The sequence below is a fragment of the Pistacia vera genome, unplaced genomic scaffold (genome assembly GCF_008641045.1).
Source record: "Pistacia vera cultivar Batoury unplaced genomic scaffold, PisVer_v2 Contig309, whole genome shotgun sequence".
Taxonomy (NCBI): Eukaryota; Viridiplantae; Streptophyta; class Magnoliopsida; order Sapindales; family Anacardiaceae; genus Pistacia; species Pistacia vera.
Window position 1 is genome coordinate 68672 of NW_022196123.1, and position 24443 is coordinate 93114.

Genomic DNA, 24443 nt, shown 5'->3' on the forward strand with positions numbered 1-24443 from the left:
CAGTCAAACTAGGACCGATAGTTTCTCCAATCCGATTTAGGTTTTATGGGGTTTTATAATATTTTAAATTTATAGTGACTAATTTGTAATTTTTAGGGGTATTTTGGAGATATGTCAAAAGTTTAGAGATGAATTGTAATTTTTTTTGGGTATTTTGAAATAAAAAAAAATTTTAAGGACTATTTAAAATTTTTGGGGGTATTTTAGTGATATATTAAAATTTAAGGGATTAATTAAAAACAAGGTCAAAGTAGACCAACAAGGTCTTCAATGTACCCCAATTGCGGAAAAACATTGAAACTCCCTCCTTTATCGAAAGTAATAATCAATTATACATTGGTGGGCTGAGTGATATGTACATTTGTTCATAGCATCGTATCAACTTCAAGTTGTCAACCTACAAAATGATTAATACATAAGTTAGACAAATACTTTCAAGATAATTTCATAATCCCAAAATCATGTGACAAATAGTCCAATAGAAGGTTATTGGTAATTGTAAATCACCCTAATACATTACAAATTGAATAGCTGCATACAAATGTGGCCTATGGGTGGACTTTAGTTAAGGCTTCAGCTTTCTGTATATCCTTGATTCCATTGGTTGTATTTAACAATATGGACTTAAATTGTCTTGGTTGCTATCTAGTTGTCTTATCCTACAATCCTTGTTTGAATCACCGTCTTCTCAATTTTTAATGTGCAATCTTCTGATTCACTTTGTAATGAATCGATAGGAGGACATAATGATATGCATGAGTTTCCTAGAAACATTAATCCATAAGTAATTTCATTGATTAAGCATTTAATAAGAATTAAGAGAGCATCTTGATGAATAGATGTGATTATGAAAAAGTATCAAAAAAAAAAAAAATTAAAGATTAGTTAACAAGTTAAAGATGATACAAGAGATGGAAAATGAACGGTTAGTGCCGAATTAAAGATGCTCTACTTTGGGTTAATCTTAATTCATCCTAGATAACTTCTGTAATTAACTCCTTCCTAAATATAAAAACAAGTAACAACTTAGTCATTTTCAGTGTAAAATATAATTTATAGCATATTCATGTTTGATGGCATATCTCAGAAGACACCTTCATATAAATGATTAAGATAGAATCAACTATTAATATTTTTTACTTGGTTTTTGCAAGACAACATTACAAATTCATTAAAATGCTGCCGTTATATGGGTATGTAGGCAGTGTTAATGTACATAGCAAAAATACTAAGGAAAAATGAAAGAAAAAAATAATAAAAAACACAAACAGAGGGTTAACAAGCTTACGTATGTGTGTCAAATTTGAGATGCTGATGACGAAATCGGAGAGATGTTAGCCGACTGAGCTCAGTTGTATCTGGATCTAAAACAAAAATGATTGCAAGAAGGTTTCTTGATGGAAGGAGAGAGAGCACACAAGAGAGAACTAAGGTGGCCTTCACGGGAGTGACGAAGTTGTGAGGAAGAGCCCACAATCGGTGCAGATTGCTTTGTTGCCAGAAGAAGGAAGAGAGAGATCACAACAAAAAAAGTTTTTCTACGAGTCTGAAACTTTAAGTGAAGAAGGGAAAATGGTGTCTAAAGTGTAAGAGAAAAAGTACAAGAAGCCTTTTGAGTGAAAAAGAGAAGAAAATGGATGTTTTATGCTTGCTTGACGAATGGAGAGAGAGGAAGGGATTCACGACCACGGGTGTACTCTGGTGAAGGGTATGTGAAGAGTAAATAAGGATAAGAAAATGAAATAAATGTTAGTAGGAGTAGGAAAAGGTAGTAAAAAAAAGCTAATGAAAAAAACTACACACTAATGGTTAAAAAGTAAAATGATTAGTATTTTGAATTGTTTTAAATTAGATATGCGAACCAAAGGCATATTTTACAGTTTAACATTATCGGGAAAAGTAAATTTTATTTTCAAGAGTGAACCACACGGGGCCTACATCTTTTGGTGGACCAACAATCGCTTAAATTATTAATAACATGCAATTTTTTAAGTTTTCCAATTTTTTATCTTATCATATCTAATCTAATCTGGTTGTATTATATTAAAAATAGCAAATTAATAAATGAACTCCGACGCCTAGCCAATCACTTGAAAACACAATTGGTCAAGCAATTCCACTAAGTGAGAACCTGGAGATTGCAACTGACTAATGTATCGTCAACAAACGATGTCGTACTTTCTTTCCCACCTAAACTCCCCGCCGCATGTCCGACTCTCTCCATCTATGATCCCCCATCTGTTTTGAAAGAACCAATACCATTGGCTATACTCTATCACTCGCCTGTCTCAGCGCGTGAATGAACCAGACGAGACATTCTTTATTTTGTCTGTATTTATTGGGCCAAACGACTTGTACATACCCAAGATTTGTTATAACGACAAAGTGATACCCAAAAAGTTTTAAAACGATAAATATGTACCTTTCGTCATGTGCTGTTAGTGATTTTCGTTTGATAATAGTGAAAAGACTAAAATGACATTGAAAGTTTGATATTTTAGTTTTTAATAAATTTAAAATTTTCTAAAAAACCCCCTAAGTTTACTAATTTAACTAAATTCCCGAATATATAAAAATTTTATAAAATGAAAAAAATACTCCCATCACCCGCAGTGCCAGATTCCGGCCAGTGGCCGAAAAATTACATTACAACACAGACCCGGCCAGATCCATGGCGGATCTGGTCGGAAAAGGCCAGATCTACGGCCAGATCTAGACGTAGATCTGGCCTTTTTCAGCTAGATCAACGCGGGTCTGTGTCATAACGTAATTTTTCGGTCAGATTCCGACGGTGGTGGCCAGAATCTGGCACTACGGGTGGTGGGGCTGTTTTTGTTAGTTTACAAAATTTTTATATGTTGGGGTGTTTAGTTAAATTAGCAAACTGAAGGGGTTTTTTAGAAATTTTTGAATTTACAAAAATCTAAAATATCAAACTTTCAAGGGCATTCTAGTCTTTTAACGATTATCAAACAGAAATCACTAACAGCACATGACAGAAGGTACCTATTTGTCGTTTTAAAACCTTTTTGGTACCACTGTTGGTATGATAAACCTTGGGTATGTGTAAACCTTGGGCAGGACGGGACGGAATGGGGCAAATTCAGGGTCAGGCCTGGCCAAGTATGAGGCTACCTCCGTCTCGACCTGTCCCTAAATTCAGGGATTTCTTCTAGGCCTTAGCCCTGCCCAATCCCCAATCAATTTGGGGAATCTCCGCCCCTTTCGGGCTAAGACAAGGCAGGGAACATGCCCATCCCTACCGCTTTATTAATAAAAAAAAAATCTTTCTATAATAAACGAATAATAAAACAAGTATATTTCATTCGTGCTATTGTGGCATTCTTTCATTGACTTTTTATATTATAACATGTTGTATAGAAAGACTTTTTGTATTCTCGTTTAAATCTTCCTCTTGGCTCTTGCTCACTACACTTTTCTTTAATTATCTACTAGTTTAAACCCAAATCAACTTTAATATGTTCCCAGCATTTATGAATAACCCTACTTTAACAAAAAGTGGTTAAAAAAGTGATAAAATTTCATCCATTTAATTAATATATAGAGTTTTTTTTTTTTTCTATTAAATTAAACTAGGTTGAACAACATGTAATAATTTATTATTATTATTTATATTTTGTCTTCCTTTCTTAACCACAATACTAATAATAATACAATATGCAAAAATAAAATAGCATGGTTAATGTAACTAGCTCTGCATGTGTGTTTTTTCAATTAATTTTGGTATAAAACAATTATCATCACTTGTTGACATGGAATGAAGATACGCACAAAATGGTATCTAGTAATTGTTAATTGTTAATTGTATTTGGATTTAAGCCTATTGTATAGTCTAGGCCACTATAAAGTTAGATGATGGTTTTGTCTCACGTCATCAAATTAGTAGGATCTTCATTATATTGAACAGTATATAGGTATATTGTTTTACTTCAGAAAGTTAGTGGGATCATCATTTCTATTTAACAGTATAATGTGTACTATTTCAGTCATAATAAAATTGACTGTTTTTATCAAAATAATGTAACTATCCTTGTTTTAGTCCTTATCTAGTTTAGGTGATATTGCTTTGGTGTAAATGACACATCTGTTCTTCCTAAAGTAGTGGGAAAGTTTCATTAAAAAAAAATAAAAAATTCCGTTTCTTCTGTATTTTTTTTCCTGCTGCATCTAGTGATCTCCATTAATACCATAGCTCTTCTGAGTTTTTTTTTTTTTTTTTTTTTGTTTTACAACGTTATGAGAGAAATGATGGATTTAGTGTTTGACAATGCGTGCATGATCCTGGAGGTGGAATTTGGAAGAACACCTTTAAGGAAGATGCTAGATTGGCCATGTTTGATTTTGGTGGTGGCGGTGGTGTCGCTAGCAAGGGATAGTTGACGGTGGTGCATGCAGTGATTATAAGTGTGTTGGCATCAAATTTCTAGGTCTTGTTTTCTGGGCTTGTCTCTGATCTGGGTAATGATATGATCTGGGACTAAGATTTATTTATTTATTTATTTATTTATTTATTTTTCTTAGTGCAAAGCGAACGTTGAACAATGCTCTTATACCAATTGGCATTGTACCAGAAAAAGCTAAGAGAGATTATAGAAATAAATATTCGATCAATTTTCTTACGAAAACTTAAGATTCATATTTTTCGGGTTATAATTTAAATCTTGATAAAACAATGAAATAAAAAGTCTTAAACAACATGTTACTGTTGTTACTTTTTATTTTATCTTTTTTTTACAAAACATTAAACCAAACCGTTTTGGCAAACAAATTAATGTACAAAAGAACGAAATCCATACGAAAAATGTTTATCTTATTAGATTCCAGCTGAACAAGTAACTGTCCAAATCCATATATTGAAAATTAAAAAAGAAAAAACAATAAAAAAAGAAGTAGGCTAATTTTTATAGAGATATTGAATGTGAAGCCACCTATATCAAGCCTTGAAAGATAAATAAATAAAATAAAATAAAAATATTAATGACTCCTTAGTCGCTTGAGGGATCAATTTATAATTTCTCTGGTTTCCCTCACAAAGAACGGTGTCGTTTTTGTATACTCAGTAGCTCTTATCTTTGCTTGCTTACTTAGCTTACTCAGTCTCTCCAGTTTTGTATATAAAGCCCCAAATGTATAATCTCACTCTCTTAAGTTCAATAATACAGATTCTCTCCAAAGTATTCTTCAATTTTAGTTTTTTCTTTCAATTCCTTCACAATTCTTACTAAAAACCATGGAAGTGTGAAAATTAAAAAGCTGGAATTAATATTCTTGGGTCACTATGTTTAGGGCATCTCTAATCCAGCGCCAAAATACCAAAATGGTGTGAAAAAAATGCTCTAACCCAACATCAAACACTAATTTGGAGTGACACTGTTTACCTGCACTAAAATGGTGTGATACTGTTCAAACACTGTTCAAATACTATAAAAAATATATTTTTTTATTTTATTTATATTTATGTTAATTTGATTATTATTTATATTAATATTTATAATAATAAATTCATAATAATTATATAATTCAAAAAATGATGAAAAATTAAAAACAAAACTTTATTCAATGCAAATATTAAACTATAATAACTCGAAAAATTAAATTACTATCAATATGGAATTTTACTTTTGTGTTGTTGTTGTCTTTTTTTTTTTTTTTTTTTTTTGGTATCATTTTATATTAGATGTAATATTTTTCTATATTAAATGTAATGTTTATTTGATTAAATAAATGCTTAATTTTATTAAATTAGTATAATTTTCAAAGTAATTGTTATTTAATAAAAATATCATTCCCAATATTTAATTAATATATACAAAAATAATGAGTAAAATAGATTAATTGTTAATTATTACATAGAAATAAAAAGAAAAAGAATATTCTAAGGAATAAAGAATATTCTTTTCCGTGTAATATTTGGTGCAATGAATTGGGGATGCAATAGTAAAATACACAAAAAGTCACGTCAATTTGGTATGAAACTTGCACCAATTTGGTGTTTGTGGTTGGAGATGGTCTTACATCTAGTTATCAGAAAGTTATTTACCTTTAGACTGACCTAATTTTCAAAATACACTTGTAATTTGAGGTAAAGATTAGCCTAATTTGAGCCTTTTTTTTTTTTATTTCTTCAAGAACATTAGTGAAAAGGTATTCCTGCTCTTTTAGAGTTGAGACCCTAATTCTTCAATTATTACAGGAACAACAATATCAGTGCAAAATCAAAGTAAAACAACTTAAATTCAGGGAGAATCTTGAAGAAGCACCATTGAGGAATTTCTTGAGGGCACGATATTCAACGTGTGAACTGAGGAAGAGGATAGTCGGGTGATTTACCTTCACTTGGTAATCTCCATGGAAAAGGGAGGCCTCAAAGAAGCCGTTATTATCTGCTGTAGCCTGAAGTTTTCTCTTCCCCATTCATTCAATAGTTTGTCCACAACTTTTCCCAGTTGGCAAATTGTTAAAACTATTATCTGTTAAACACATCCGATTGCATCCTTGAGGTGACCATGCAGCCCAAATGACTATTCCACCGATTTTAGGCTTACTATTCCCTTCCCTTAATACTTGTTCTAGATACAATGCCTGTCCACATAAGTCATCCAAGAAATAAAATCATGTCAGTATAATTTCTAATAAAAATTTTGTTTTTCTACCTTTTCTTTTTGCTTGTGTCTGGGTTTTAAGGACGATGGTACGTGTTACGTTGCTTAATGCAATTATGAAGTGTTGAGTTTTTACCTGGTTAGGACCTTTTTCAACGTCTACTTCTGTGAGCCAAATTGGAACACCTGATGCAGCAAGCTTATCAATAGAAGCTCTCATGTAAGGGATGTTTGGCACCTGAAAATGAGACTCCCGTCCAATAGCCACACGTGCACCTTTACCAAGAGAACTTTGGATCTCTCTTAGCTTTTTAAGGTAATTAGCAGAAGATGATACCCGATCCCATCTCCTCTATTGTATTATAATCATTCATAAACATTAAAGTTGATGGATCATATTGATTAGCATACTTGAAAGCCATTTTGGATGCATCTGCTCCCATCTTGTTTTCAAAGAAAGAAAAATGCAAGTTTTCGTTAATAACGTCCCAAGCAATAAGTTGGCTTTTACATCTTGTAACTACGGATTTTGCCCTTTTCTCAGCAGCTAAACGAAGTGCTGATGGTGAGAGTGAACTGAGCCAACCGGGTTGATATTTGGGATCATCCCAGAAGATGTTGTGACCAAGAACTGCAATACGGTTTTGTTTCATGAATTGAAGCATGGCGTTAGCTACTGAATAGTCCTCCTTTCCTTGGGATGGTTCAGTGCTATACCACTTCAATTCATTTTCAAATGTTGTTAAACCGAATCTTGAAGTGAACCAGTCTTGATACCTCTTGTTATTAAGGGTGTTCTTATTTGTAGCACATCCAGTTGGCATTGTTGATGAGACCTTTTGCTCAATGGAAAGCTCTGCATTATTCAAGGGCCTGCCTCGCACGTGAATCAACTGCTTGAAGCGTTACTCTTCTCTTATGTTTCTGCCAAATGTAAAATTATAGAGGATGTAATTAAAGCTGAAAATTTGTTATTAACCTTGAAGATCTATAGAAAGATATACTGAAGGTGAAAGTACATATCACAATTTTATTCCATTTGAGTTGTATATGGTAAGCAGTGGCGGAGCTATTGCATGCCTAGGGTGGGCCAACGCTCGGCCTGGGTTTTTAAAAGAAATTTGTTTTTTCTACTTAGGCCCATAATGTTTTATATAATTACAAGTACCCCCTAAAATAAGTAAACACAACAACATGTTTAATAAAATTTTACCCAATCCAATAATTAAGTATAAATATTTTTAAAAAAATAATAATAATAATTAGGTCTAAATACAAACTAAATAAAATTTTAGATTAAAATAAGGCCTATAATATACAAATTAATTACTCAATCCAATAGTTAAGCTAAAAAACAAAATCAATAATATTATGAATCATAAATAAATAAATAATACTTGTACAAACTTATTAAATTAAGTTTTGATATAGGAAAAATTATTTATTACCTTATGAATCACATTCTACTTAGTTTCTTTAGTTTAATTTATGTTGAAAATAAGGATTTTATGAGTTCTCTTATGTTGAATGAATTCTTTTATTTGCATAATTTATCATATACAGTAAAACCTCTCTATAATCATAATGGTAGAAATAATTAATTTTATTACTATGAGGAGGTTATAACTTAATAGAGGTGTAGTTACAAAAATTTCTTATTTCATAATTCATGTTTTAGTAGTATAATATTAGGATTTCAATTGATGTTTTAATAGTATTAGGGTTTCAATTTAGCGCTTCAATTGCCTACTTTTGAAACTGATAGAAGATCGTGTCTTAAAACCAACAAAGATAAGTGTCCTTAATAGAATTGTAAATACAGTTATTGGATAGTTAATTGATATGAAGCCATAGACAATTGCTAATTGTTTTAAGCATTACAAAATTAGGAATCCCGGTGTCGATGAATTGCAAGTTATAAATGAAGTGGATAAAGAGAATCAAAAAGTCATTGTAGAATTGAGTGATCAGAATTGGCAACGATACTACACTAATTGAATAGATATTAATGTCTTCCTCAATCATCCAAATGAGCAACAAGTCATGTATGCTTTAACTGAGAAGACTACAATTAGACAAAAAGAAAATGAAAATAATCATGAGGATGATAGAACGGAAATACAAAAAGGTTTGTGTCAAGAAGCTCTAAACTTACTTGAAAAGCTAGAAATATATTAGAGTAATGTACCCGCAAGTTAAAAGATGTAGTAACAACTCTAAAACATAAATCATTGTCCTAAATAACTTTAGATAAATATTTTATTTCATCTTAAACCCTTAATGCAACACAGCATGTATTTTTTTATAATATACAGATAATTATTACTATATGGAGGCAATTTTCCTTAAAACGAGAATTAGAATAATTATAACTTATTACAATGTGGAGTTTATTCTTATTTATAATTATCCCGAATTGGGAATATAATTTTTTGTAACTATGTAGAGTTTATTCTTATATAAAGTATCACTATAGAGATGTTTTACTGTATTAGGTAAATTATAATTGTACAGAACAAAAAATATTATCAATAAATGTTTAAATTTTAATATTTATGATTACGAACAAAATTTAAAGTACCTTTTTTTTTTTTCTAGAATCTTTGGCTCCGCCACTGGTGGTAAGAGCATCATATATATTTGAATGGACCAAAATGTTATACCACATTACCTTCTCAATGCTTTGATCTTGATGGGAAATCCACTCTTCTTGGGTGAATGGTTGTAATGAGACACTATCCACCCATATTTCGACTGATGTGTTATTGCTATGATGAAGTTAATGATGAAGGTTAACGGCATTGGAACAAACTAAAGATATATTAATTGGAAAAACGAAGTTTACATGATAAATATTTCATTGATCTTAAATTAAGAAAGCACCTCAAAATAGAGCTCAGCGGGACCTGATTCATCCGCTGTGAAGCCGCCTTTAAGCATGAACCAACATTTGGACTTAGCAAAATCAGCACCGGCAAACTTGTAACCACTACTTGTTTTGATAAATTTGGAACCAAGATGCATTATCATTAACACAAGGAGTTAAAATATATTATTTTACTAGGGATTATAGTTTAGTAATTAATAATTAACGTTTGTTCATGCACGAGTAATAGAACATAAATAATACCTGAAAAGATGTAGTGCATGTGTAAAGCTTTTGAGAGATACCATCATGTGGTCGATTTCTGCTATAAGCCACTATGAAATTGTTTCCTCCTAATTGTATATATTCATTTTCGCATTTCCAAATATAGACCACCCTTCCAATCCAAGATTCAAATTGGGGTTTCTTATGATCACTCCATCATACTGAGGTTTATAGGAATTTTCCAGACACTGAAGTTGGTTGGAAAAAGTAGAAAAAATAAAATAAAAAATAAGCTACTAAGTAAAAAGAATGATAAGTAATAATTCTTATTTTCCTATTTAAATATTTCAAATCAATTTTTATTCTAAAAGGTTTCTTTAAATATAGACATAACATGTACAATTTGAAATGCTATATATATAACTCAAGAATGATAAGTAAAGTTATCTGCCCAAAAAGAAAAAAAAACTATTCCCAACATTCATCTTTGAGGTAGACCCAAAATTTAAAAATTAAATTTTGATTTCATGTAAAATTTTTCATTATCAAAACAGACAATGAATATAGATAGATGCTTAACTTAATGAAGAGAAAATACAACAAAAACCAAAACTTTTTATGGAAAGTTTCTAATTAAAAAAGAATCATTCAATGAATTTCGATAATGTATATATTTAATGAATGAGTGTACAAAATATGTATTTTATATACAAATAGTTTTACACTTTATAAAAATTATGAACAATTAAATTTGTTGGGGATTGGTTAAACCATTTTGGTTTTGGATTACCCATTTTAAAGTGCAGCATAATATTTACCAAGTAGATTAAGACATTTTCAAGTTTTAGCCATATCAAACACACGTGCAGAAAGTAAAGAACACAACCATATACATAGTTTGGCTAAATTCGCTTTTAGCCTACATCCATGGGACCTTGTCCAGATCGAAGCAATCCACTAAGTTAAAAACACATTACAATATATAGTTTAAAGCTGATATAAGTTACAGTAAAAAGAACTCCCTGTTCAACTTTACACTTAGCTTCACACTCTGAATCCTTAACGTGTAGCAACTCCTTGGAGCTTCCTTTCGTCGGGAACACACCGAAAAATAGCTTGTAAACCACCAAGCTTCAAGCACCAATGCCACGCACCAGCATCAGCAGAGGAACCACGTTCCAAAAGCCATCAAGTCTATCTTTGATATTGTGAAGTTTTGCCACAAAATGGAAAATGAACCTTGAACCTTAAGAGAAAGAATACTTAAGAAATTTAGAGTAAAATGAAATAAGAGATCAAAAGGATAGATTCATTCACGCAAGAAAGAGTATTACATAATGAAGGATTTCTTGCTTAACAATACAATGTCACGTCAGCCAACAAGGAGCTGACCCATATTTTTCCAAATAAGGAAAGTATTCCTTCTTTTGGTTTGGACCACAGTTGAAGATAGGATTTGAGAGAGATAAAGAAACAAGAAAAGAGAAGAACACTAAGCTTTATCTGTATTGATTAAAATTGTTACAGAAATTAGTTACAAGTTATGTTATAGGCAATGTCTAGTCTGGACAGTACAAGGTATTGTAAGGGTCCAATGGTACTCCTATAAAGTGCAGGATTTTCAAATAATTCACTGTCATTTGGGGTCAATTTAGTGCCTGCTGCCATTGGTGTAGAACATGGTTTACAATCAACCATTTTGGTTTTGATTAGAATGTCCTTTGTATACTTTTCTTGATTCATGTATAGGCTAAATGCATTTCGTGTGACTTCAAAGCCTAAAAAATACTTTAAAGATACAAGAATCTTCAAGGAAAATTGAGTGTTGAGCTTCTGTGCAGTTTCTTGAATCAACTGAGGAGTATTCCTTGTCAAGAGTATATCATCCACATAGACTAAAACATAAATGATTTACTCTTGATGCTGATAAATAAACAAACTTGGATAAGCCACTGAATGTACAAAGCCCTAATCAAGAAAATGTTGTTTTAAGCTTGTCAAACCAAGCTTTTGGGACCTGCTTTAACCCATAGAGTGCCTTTTTTAATCTGCATACATGATGAGGACTGGCAAAATCCACAAACCCTTCTGGTTGTACCATAAACACATTTCAGCTAATTCAGCATTCAAAAATGCATTGTTAATATCAACCTGTTGTATGTCCCATTGATGACTCGTGGCTAGACTAAGAATAACTCTAATAGTTAGTGATTTCATAACTGGACTGAAGCTTTCCAGGAAGTCAATTCCAGGGGTTTGCTAAAACCCTTTTGCAACTAATCTTGCTTTAAACCTTTGGATAGAACCATCAGCATTATGTTTAAATTTAAACACCCATTTACAGCCAACTGGATGCATGTCTAGAGTAAGTGGAACTAGTTCCCAAGTTTGATTAGCTAAGAGTGCATTAAACTCTGATTGCATAGCAGTTGTCCAAGAGGGGTGAGAAAGAGCTTCTAAAATAGTGTTTGGTTCTTTGGTATCAAGGTGAGATGTAGAAATGAGGGCAGTATTGTGAGCTTTGGCTTTGGACCTAGTTATCATTTGATGAGTGTTTTGGATAGAAGTGTTGGATTTAGGAAAGGATAAATCAACAATCAAGTGTCAAAAGATGCATCAGAAGCAATGGTTATAGGAGAAGTAATAGACATAGGAGTGTCATATACTGGAGTTAAATCATGCTTGTTGAATACTTGATTAGGTGCAGTAGGACAAGTGGAAAAGGATGGTGACTTTTCGGCTAGTGGAGTGTAGACAGGTTGTTCAGATATTGGTTCTGAAGTATGAGTTGGCTGAGAATGACTCATGGAGTTATCAAAAGATATAAGAGATATAGAAGAGGACAGGTTATGTGAGGAATAAGTTGGCACAGAGTTAGGAACATGCTAGGTTGAATGAGAAACAGGAACATATGGAGACTCTATAGAAATAGATTCTGTACAAGAGGTTGAAGAATTGGAAACTTTGTGAGATTGGAAAGGAAAGTCTATCTTATCAAATTTGACACTTTGACAGATATAAATTCGACCATTAGGAGCAAGACATTTGTATCTTTTGTATTGCAAACTGAGACCAATAAAAGTGCATTTAGTGGTATGAAAATCAAATTTATGATGGTTATAAGGTCTAAGAAATGGGTAAATGGCACAACCAAAGACCTTTATGATAGAGTAGTTTGGTGGATAGTGAAATAATTTTTGAAAAGGAGAGAGACTGGAAAGCACAGGAGAGGGAAGTCTGTTTGTTAAATACACTGCAGTTTGAAAGGCATGCCACCAGAATTTGAGAGGCATGTGAGCTTGAGCTAACAAGGTTAGACCTTGCTCAACAATTTGTCTATGTTTCCTCTCCACTCTACCATTTTGTTGGTGAGTGTGTGGACATGGATGCCTAAAGGAAATTCCATGTTGAGCAAAGTAGGGAACAAAGCTTCTAAATTCTCCTCCCCAATCAATTTGAACACATTTCAAGGTTGAACTAACCTGTCTTTCTACTAACTTGTGAAAATAGAGTAAGTTTTAGACTTATTTTTCAAGGGGAAGATCCAGGTAAATTGATTGTGATCATCCAAGAACTGGATGTAATATCTAAAGCCCTCAGGTGAAGAGACAGGTGATGGTCCCCAAAGATGTAAGTAAATCAGATCAACAGGTTTAGCTTACTGAGAAGAAGGCCTAGGATATATTGATTGGTGTAATTTACCAAACTGGCATGCTTGATAAAAGGTGTAATCAGCTTTGGATGAGTGAGGTATTTTGAGTTCAGTTAGGATCTTGGTTAAAATATAACTATTTGGATGTCCTAATCTTTTATGCCACAGCATAACATCAGTTCTTTGAGCAGGAAATGATTGAATATCATGCATTTTATTTATATCAGATGCAACACAACAGGAAGATACATTTTCCGAGTTATAGTCTGTAACAGAAATTATAGAGTTATAGTCTATAACAGAAGACTTATTATGACAATTCAAACATGGTTGGCCAACAGACAAGGCACAACCTGATAGACACTTAGAGATACTAGTAGATGATAAAGGCAAAATACAAGTGCTGAAAGATGAGGCTAGATTATTGTCATAAGGTTCAAGATTAACTAAAGCTGCCAAGGCTCCAGTAGGAAGAAAAGAAGCAGAGATTGGAATCTGAAGTCGGTATAGGCCATCCTTAAGCATTCCTTGAAGAATAATTGCTTTGGAATACTTGTCCTTAACCACACGTAACCAGAGTAAAATTCAACAAACACTTCATTATCTCTAGTAAGTTTGGATATGCTAAGCAGGTTCTTTGTAATTTTAGGAACATAAAGAACATTCCTAAGATGCAAATTTCTACCAGGACGGATAACATAGAGGAACCAATATGAGAGATTGAAAGTAACTCACCATTTCCCACTTGGAGCTGCTCACTTCCAGTGTATCTAGTGCTTACTGTTAATTGTACAAAATCAGAGGTTACATGGTCTGTTGCTCTAATGTATTGTTACCAGTAAAATGGACATGAAATCTATGATAGCATTTCAAAGCTAGGTGTCCTGTCTTCCTATATACTTGGCAAACAAATTTGTTCCTACCACCTACTCTGCCTCGGCCTCTTCCTCCAGTAAAACTTCCAAGTTGATAAGGATAAAACTAATTAGGAGGCGTTAGCTACATAGGGTAATTTTGATTTGCAGTATAGTAGGATGGCACCAGGTTATGTGGCTATTATAAAGGTGTTGGGGTTGTATGTGATGAAGATTGGGATACATTAGTAAGAAATGAACAATTTGCATCCAATTGTGATTTATTTCTGTTACTATCAATACTCAGATTTGCAACATTTTCAGAGATCCCATGAAATTCAGACTATATAGTTGAGTTAAGTACATTATTAGCCTTTTCTAACCTAAGTTCTAGTTTTTGCAGAATTATTTGAGCTTCCTAAACTGAAATAGGATGTAGTCTAGACTCTAATCTAGTAGCAATGTTTACCACAACTACATCATAATCAAAGTCAAGTCCATCTAAGATGTAATTCAACAGTTATTCGTTAGAAATAATAATTCCACTTGAAGACAAACTTTCAGCAAATCCTTTCATTTTAAGAAAGTAATTATGCATATTTAGATAATTTTTCTTTGTATTTTGCAGTAAGCTCTTAACATGTAGTGTCTTAGGTTGTGACTCAATGAGAAATTCTTTCTCTAGAGTAAGCCAAATCTCAGTTGAAAATTGACATTTAGAGATTACCAAAAAAATTGATTCTGAAATGGATGACAACAGCCAACTGACGAGAAGTTTGTATGTCTTCTTCCAGAGGTTGTATTCCGGATTAGGTTTTTTGATAATTTCAAAGCTTGGACAGTCTGGTTGAATTCGAATGAATGGCGCTGGGCGAGGAATCAATCCGGTGAGATGATCCTCAAGCTCATGAGCTCCGACTACAAACAGTATTTGCGATTTCCGAAATCTGTGATTATCTCTAATGAGCTCGGGGGAGATTACAGGGAGCATGGTTGAGGATATTATAGTTGAGTAAGTGAGATTACTGAGGTCAGAATTATGTTTCTGTCTTGAATGAATTGAATCTTTATCGGATTTATGATATGGAGAAGAATTTGATGAAAAATCAGCCATTGTTGACTTTGGTCAAAGGCTCTGATACCAAGTTGCAGATAGGTTTTGAGAGAGATAAAGAAACAAGAAAAAGAGAAGAACACTAAGCTTTATCTATATTGATTAAAATTGTTACAGAAATTAGTTACAAGCTCTGTTATATAGCATGAGCACAATACACGTGAGTCAAGTTGCTCATTAGCAAGGCTAGGCTAAAGTTACTTGCTAGTTACTAAAATCATAGTGGACTATTTGGGAAACTAATCCTAACAACCACAAAACAAATTGGGAAAGATAACTTTATTCCCCAGGACCACTTAAGGAAAATATGACATATGTAAAAAGGTCCTAAATATCAAAAGACAAAGATAAACATAATCTTTTTCTCTTTATCAAACATGCAACTCCTGTCGGGTTGCAAAAAGTCTGAAGTGAGAGTTAAGCACATACCATTGTACACACACACTCGAGACGAAACAAGCCAAGACACATGTCTAGCAAACTGTGTGCACTAAGAATTGATGTGCACACACACAACAAATGGGCAAGCCAAATAAAAGGATTGGCAGTAAGTGTGCACACACACACAATTCATAAGTTTGACAAAAATAAATATTCTACAAAACCAAAGGTGAGCTTACCTCAATAGTAGTCGTGTAATCATAAAAAACACTAGCTTTAAATTTTGCAACCAAAATACGTTAAATGATGCCAAGAAGTTAAAAATCAATCCATGGATATTCATGAGAATAAAATACTAGTTGCATCGAGGTTTGAGGGGTTGGGTTACTGCAATTTAGGTTGCAGGAAAAATAAATTAAGTTACTAAAATAATAAACCCTCTTCAAATAAAAACAAAGCAACAAAATGAATATTAGTGTATGTAAAGTAATAAAATGTTTCAAGTTAATTGTATATCTTAAAACAAAATGGAGTTAGTTCTTGTTGATGTGAAGGATTTCAAGATTCAAGAAAACAAAAAAAAAAAAAAAAAAAAAAAAAAAACAGAGGAATCAAACGAAAATTCTGAGCTGAATTGAATGAATGAATCAGTTATAGAATTGGCGGCAAATTTATATACAGCCATTATATCAAAACAGAATGTTTTGATGTAGTTTTGAATCTTTACAAAAAGCACCCCATGAGTAGTTTCTTTTTATTACAAAAGACACCCCACTCATACTAATATTCTCCCTTAAGCAAAACCATATAGTAGACTAATCTATACTTCTATGTTAATATTCACCCTTAAGTTGAACATTATTAACAATGCTTCTATAACAATATGCACCCTTAAACTGAACACTGATATGTCTCAAACTCTACAGTTCATCCGAGATTCAACTCTGTAGTTTAACCAAGAGAAACACCAACAGATAACAAACAATATCTCCAACTCTGCACTATTTAGTCTCAGTATCTATGCCAATGCTTCTATACCAATATGCACCCTTAAACTAAACATTGATATATCTCCAACCCTACAGTTCATCCGAGATCCAATTCTGCAGTTTAACCAAGAGAAATACCAGCAGATAACAAACAATATCTCCAACTCTGCACTATTCAATCTCAATATCTGCACTATTGTAAGTAGATTATGTTCCTCCCTAATTGAGTAAGTAACAATTATTCTGCATTTCAGAGCTAGGATTACTTTGTAGTTCAGAAGTGACTTGCAACTTACTCTTTAGGAACTCAAATTGACTCCCAGACAAAGCCTTAATTAGGATATCATCAATTTGATAATTTGTACTAACATATTGAACAGCTAATCTCCTTTCAGTAGCCAATTCCCTCACATAATTCACATCAATTTCTATGTGCTTTGTTCGTGCATGGAACACAAGGTTAGATGAGAAGACGCCAGCACTCATATTATCACACCATAGGAAAAGAGTTTTGTTGATGCCAATGCCAAGTTCTTGAAACAAATGCTAAATCCAAACCAGTTCAGTAGCTACTTGACCAAGGGCCTAGTATTCAACTTCTGTGGAGGACAAAGAGACCACCTTCTGCTTTCGAGAACTCCACTGCACTAAGTTTCCTCCAAGAAAGACACTACATGTAAACCCCACGTTATTATTCCGATGCCCTAAGGTATGAAATTTACATTTTCAAGTAATTTTCTTTTTTGAATGGAAGGGTAAAATGGTCAATTTACATGTATTTCGAGATGTGGCCGTTATAAAGTGTAAAGGATGATGTCATTGAAGAGAAATGAGGGTAGAATGGTTATAAAGTTGATTGATAAGGTTAAATGGCATAAACGGTAACCAAGGGTATAATGGTCTTTTCATACAAAACCATATGATTAAGTGTCCATAAAAGTGCACCAAGGGTAAATTAGTCATTCACCTAATGGGATTGCTTAATGGATAAGTGTTTCAAAGAAGTCAAATGGCATTAAATGAGTACTTATCTTTATGTTGTGGTGAAATGACCAAAAGCCCTTATATGAAAAATTATGCCAAATGACTTTTATCAACTTTTATTGACCAATCAATTAGAGGATCAATGGAATGAATATTACAAGGTTTAAAAAGAGAGTAGTCGGCCTTGGAGACCCCAAATATATCATCTTCTTCTTCATCTCTCAAATCCACCATAAAAGCCACTAATCCAAGTTTATTCTCAAATTTTCTTAGGATTTCAAGTTGATTTTCAAAGGAGACCACCATCACCCTTAAAGAACTTCAATTTCAAGGTTAAAGGTGAGTTTCAAAACCTAATTTTTCTGAATTTTTGGTTAAAAGAGAAATTCATAAGTGGTTGTGTGTGTAAGGTAAAAGGTGAAACTTTGGAGCCAAGGAGGAGTACCTTTGTGCTTTGAATACTAAGGTAAGGAAAAAATCTCCCTTATGACTACAATTGATAACACTAGGGTTTATGAAACTTACATTTATTTATGTTAATATGAGTGTGATGCTATGTTTTGGTTATGAGTTGTTTTAATGGGTGTGTTGATTGGTGTATGTGTGCATAGGAGGATGATTATGCCAATTAAGAGATTTGTAGTTGGACGATGTTTTGGCACTTTTTACTTCGTAAAAGGGAGGTTTTTATGGCCTTTTTACTAAGAATGAATGGCAAATGATATGAATGTGCAAATGAAGGTGACATGGTTAAAATGAATAGAATTCGAATTTGGCTGTATTAGACTTATACTGTACATGCTTCACTGAATCAGTCATAACGAAGTTATGAAGTCTGATTGAGTTGATTCTTGAAGTGTTAAAAAATTGAGAAAACGACCTAAAACGTTTATGTTTAGCCAAAAATAAATTCGAATTAGAAGATAATGGAAAAAATGCTTGAAAGTAAACGAGTATGGCATCCACCTCTTTAATGGAAATTCCCATTTGTTTCTAATTCTAGTAAACCGAATAATCTTACTACTGAAATTCTTGTATTGTATGAGAAATTGAAGAATAAGTTAAGAAGTTTAGCAGGAGAATATAGTATGATTGAGCATGGGAGATGTTAGTCCATATGTTTGCATCATAAGGTAATGCTATAGCTATTTAGTTGTCTTATGAAAAAAATTATGAAATGTTAATAATGAATTCCATGATCTCTTAAGGTATAAACCAAGATCAGAGGAAGGAATTCTTATGGAAACCATGAGTCCTTTGAGGTGCGACCAAGAACAAGGTAATTGTTCAAATGAACGATCGGATAACAAAGACTAAGAAATTGTCAAGTATATAGACAAAACAAATAAGCATGCCATGTACATGAATATTTCATAAGTCATTTATGTTCTATGTTATATTAGTATGGTTATGTTTTGACTATGTTTATGAGAAAAGTCCCAAAATGTATGATAGTTTTATGAACTTGTTATGTCAAAGAATGAAGGATCGTTTTGTAGGTAGGTAAAGTCCTAAGATTTACTTGTATAATGAACCTTAATAGTTATAAATGGCCATATTCCTTACTGAGCGATTAGCGCTCACCCCACGAAATGTTTAAAATGTTTTGCAGGTACGGATAAGGCATGAAGTGGGAGAGGATTCCAAGGGACGCTATGAGCATGAGGGGATGCTTTAATGATGACTATGAATGGTTTTGCTTATTATACTGTAATAATTATGTTCATATCATAATGTAGTAATTATGTCCATGTTCTATAATGGAGTAAATATGTTATATTAATAAAAGAAATCAAATTGCTAGTAAATTTTGTAAAAGATGTATGTTCTCGTAAGTACTACTATGGATTTCATAATATACTCCAAGAAAGGAAACTATATTTTTACTTGTACAAGAACTTAATATAGTTTAGATATAAAATGTTTTAAATTAAAAATAGATATATTTTAAACTACAAGTTTATTCTTAAATAGGATTTTAAAAAAACTTCTTTCCTAGGCGTGCGTTTTCTAGGTTCTCAATGGCAAGGGATACTTAGGAAATACCCGGCTAGGAGGGGTTCTACACTACATCCATGGTAGAACGTTGTCACTAACATTACTTGCCCAATCGGCATCTAAATAACCTTCGAGTATGAGGTCTGTATTTTTCTTGAATAAAAGTCATGCTACAGTGTGCCTTTAATGTACCAAGACTCTTTTTAGGCTCCAATGTGCAGTTGTAGGAGCTTGAAGAAATTGGCTCAAACCAATTGAAGAGGAACGCCCAGTCAGGTCTACAGAGTGCGAGATATTGTAAGCCTCCTACCACACTTCTGTAGAGATATGGTTCTTTAAAGAATGCATTGCCTTCTTTGCCCAATTTAACACCTACAGCCATTGGCGTGTTACAAGGTTTACATTCACTCATACCAGCTCAAGTTAGTAAGTCTTGAGCATATTTGGTTTGAGTGAGTAATAAGGTTGAGGTATTACGTTGGACTTCAAAGCCTATGAAGTATTGCAAAGACCCGAGATGCTTAAGAGCAAAAGCTTTGTTTAAATCTTCAATGATTTGAGTATAAGAGTGGGATCAGTTCCTGTGATGAGTATATCATCCACATAAACTAGTAAGCAGATAACTTGACTACCTTGTTTGAAAAAGAAAAGACTAGTGACTGAGACAGAGTTAGTGAATATCTAGGTAACTAACGTTGTTTTTTATTTCTCAAACCAAGCTTTAGGAGCTTGCTTTGGGCCATACAAAGCCTTGTTGAGCTTGCAAACCTGTTTAGGAAAGGCTGAATCATGAAACCCCTCAAGTTGCATCATGAAAACTGTTTCGATAAGCTCACCATTTAGGAATGCGTTATTAATGTCAATTTGCTATATTTCCCACTGATAGTGAACAACCAAAGAGAGCATTATCCTAATGGTGGTAGCCTTAACAACAGGGGAGAATGTATCAAGATAATCAAGGCTTGGAGTTTGTTGACACCCCTTAGCAACTAACCTTGCTTTATATTTTTGTAGTGTCCCATCAGCTTTAAGTTTGGTTTTAAAAACCCATTTACAGCCAACTATGTTCATGTTTGGTGAATAGGGAACTAGTTCCCAGGTTTTGTTTCGCAAGAGAGCTTTAAATTCATCATCCATAGCTACTCTCCACTCAGGTATTTTCAAAGCTTCTGAAGGAGTCTTTGGTTCAGACAAAATTTGACAAGTAGAAAGGAAAGCATAAGCTGCCTTCTGCTCCTAATTCAGTACACCCGATTCTGCAGTAGTTTGCTCCTAATTAGTACGCTAGATTCTATAGTATGATATTGATGCTGACTCTTAGAGCAAGTTATCATAGGATGACAATTAGTGACAGAGGGCATTGGCTTCGATTTAGTAATAGGCAAGACAACATCTAGCTTAATACCTGGTGATGTGTTATTTTGGGAAGAAAAACCTAAAGAGGCAATAGCAGATGTAGACTGTAATCCTAAGCCTGATATGACAGTAGTGGAGAGAGGATTTGAGCATACTGAAATTGAATTCATCAACAAACAACATGTAGTACTTAAATCCTTCATATGAACAAATGGGTGCAAGACCCCATAAATAAGAATATACCAACTCAAGAGGACTCTTAGCATGAGACGATGATAAAGGGAATGATGCTTGCTGCATTTTGCCAAATTGGCAGGCTTCACAAATAGCCATTTTATTTCCAAATGATCCAGCTACATGTATTTTATTCATTAAAATTTTGAGATTCTTCTCATGTGGATGACCCAACCTAGCATGCCACAAACTAGTAAGCCTAATTTTTGCATCAGCTTCACTACAATAGGCTGAACCAATTGGCACTGTAGGATTATTGCTATTACACTTAATAAAAGAAACAATATTGGTACTCAAATCAACAGCAGCAGATCTAGTAGTATTATTATGGTTACTAGCAGTAATTGTAGTATCAAGAGAGGCAGCAGAAACAGCAAAGAACAAGCCACCTTGTTGATCAGATCGTGAGATGAGAGCAGTACTAACAGAAGGTAAGGACACTTGTAACTGATATAGACCATCCTTAAGAGATCCTTGGAGTAGCACATCCTTGGTAAACTTATCCTTTATAAGACAAAAATCACAATGAAATTCCACAATAACATTATTATCCCTGGTTATTTGAGATATACTCAATAGATTCTTTGCAATATCTAGTACACATAGCATTTTCTTAAGATGCAGCAACCTATGACATGTAGGAGAAGAGATTAAAAGCTCAACTATATCAGTGACAAGTACATTCTGACCATTCCCAACCTGAACAGTAGACCCTCCTTGATAGTTGTCTTTGTGCAACAAATTGGTTGCATCAACAATCATATGATTAGTGGCCCCGGAGTCTACATACCAAGTTTGATCAGTGAGGACTTGAGGTGTAGCAACTAGAACATTTTGAGAGTTTCCTTCTAACGTTACGTAGGTCACCCCTTAAGGTGGCTGAGCTAAAGAAGAAGATGATCCAACTCCATGATTGTAAGAACATTCAGATTAGGTTTTTTTTTATAATTTCCGAGCTTGGGCCGTCGGTTGAATTCGAATGAATGGCTCTGGGCAAGGAATCAATCCAGTGAGATGACCTCAAGCTCATGAGCTCCAACTACAAACAGTATTTGCGATTTCCAAATCGTGATTATCTCTAGTGGCTTGGGGGAGATTACAGGGAGCGTAGTTGAGGATATTGTAGTTGAGCAAGTGAGATTATTAAAGTCATAATTATGTTTTGTCTTGAATGAATTGAATCTTTATCGGATTTGTGATGTGGAGAAGAATTTGATGAAAAATAGCCATTGTTATGTTGGTCAACGGCTCTGATACCAAGTGGAAGATAGGTTTGAGAGAGATAAAGAAACAAGAAAAGAGAAGAACACTAAGCTTTATCTATATTGATTAAAATTGTTACAGAAATTAGTTACAAGCTCTGTTATATGCATGAGCACAATACAGTGAGTCAAGTTGCTATTGCAAGGCTAGGCTAAAGTGCTTGCAGTTACTAAAATCATAGTGGACTATTGGGAAACTAATCCTAACAACCACAAAACAAATGGGAAAGAAACTTATTCCCTAGGACCACTTAAGGAAAATAGACACATTAAAAAAGTCTAAATATCAAAAGACAAAGATAAACATATCTTTTCTCTTTATCAACAGCAACTCCTGTCGGGTTGCAAAAGTCTGAAGTGAGAGTTAAGCACATACCATTGTACCACACCACTCGAGACAAACAAGCCAACACATGTCTAGCAAATTGTACACTAAGAATTGATGTGCACACACACAACAGATGGGACAAGCCAAATAAAAGGATTGGCAGTAAGTGTGCACACATAATGTTGTGCACACAACACAATTATAAATTGACAAAAATAAATATTTCAAAACCAAAGGTGAGCTTACCTCAATAGTAGTGTGTAATCATAAAAAACACTAGCTTTAAATTTTGCAACCAAAATACGTTAAATGATGCCAAGAAGTTAAAAATCAATCCATGTATCAGAGATATTCATGAGATAAAATACTGGTTGCATCGAGGTTTGAGGGGTTGGGTTACTGCAATTTAGGTTGCAGGAAAAAAAATTAAGTTACTAAAATAATAAACCTCTTCAAATAAAAACAAAGCAAAAAAATGAATATTAGTGTATGTAAAGTAATAAAATGTTTCAAGTTAATTGTATATCTAAAACAAAATGGAGTTCTAGTTGAATGAAGGATTTCAGATTCAAGAAAACAAAAACAAAAAAAAAAGAAAAAAAAAACAGAGGAATCAAACGAAAATTCTCACTGAATTGAATGAATGAATCAGTTATAGAATTGGCGGCAAATTTATATGCAGCCATTATATAAAACACAATGTTTTGATGTAGTTTGAATCTTTACAAAAAGCACCATGAGTAGTTTCTTTTATACAAAGACACCCCACTCAACTAATATTCTCCCTTAAGCAAAACCATATAGTAGATAATCTATACTTCTATGTTAATATTCACCTTAAGTTGAACATTATTAACAATGCTTCTATAACAATATGCACCCTTAAACTGAACCCTGATATGTTCCAACTTTGCAGTTCATCCAGGATTCAACTCTGCAGTTTAACCAAGAGAAACACCAGCAGATAACAAACAATATCTCCAACTCTGCACTATTTAGTCTCAGTATCATACCAATGCTTCTATACCAATAGGCACCCTTAAACTAAACACTAATATGTCTCCATATCTACGTTCATCCAGATTCAATTCTCAGTTTAACCAAGGGAAACACCAGAGATAACAAACATATCTCCAATCTGCACTATTCAATCTTAGTATCTGCACTATTGTAAGTAGATTCTATTCTCCCTGATTGAGTAGATAACAATTATTCTGCATTTAGAGCTAGGATTACTTTGTAGTTCAGAAGTGACTTGCAACTTACTCTTTTGGAACTCAAATTGACTCCCAGACACAATTTGATAATCTGTACTAACATATTGAATAGCTATCTCCTTTCAGCAGCCAATTCTCACCTAATGCAACACAATTTCTATGTGCTTTGTTCGTGCATGGAACACAGCGTTAGATGAGAAGTGCCACACTCATATCCACACATAGAAAGAGTTTGTGATGCCAATGCCAAGTTCTTGAAACAAATGCTAAACCAAACCAGTTCAGTAGCTACTTGACCAAGGGCCTGTATTCAGCTTCTGTGGAGGACAAAGAGACCACCTTCTACTTTCGAGAACTCCA

At 33.4% G+C, this 24443-nt stretch overlaps 1 protein-coding gene across 1 annotated transcript; it reads right to left on the reverse strand.

Moving 5' to 3' along the window:
• Positions 1-6225: 6225 nt before the first annotated feature.
• LOC116136054 lies at positions 6226-22038 on the reverse strand. The gene is given in 12 exon segments (XM_031421771.1): positions 6226-6603; positions 6760-6967; positions 6969-7504; positions 7506-7547; positions 9295-9391; positions 9505-9615; positions 9731-9860; positions 9863-9962; positions 15955-15989; positions 16754-16818; positions 20681-20922; positions 21286-22038. Coding segments are annotated over 12 exon segments (2697 nt in total).
• Between the last annotated feature and the right edge of the window lie 2405 nt (positions 22039-24443).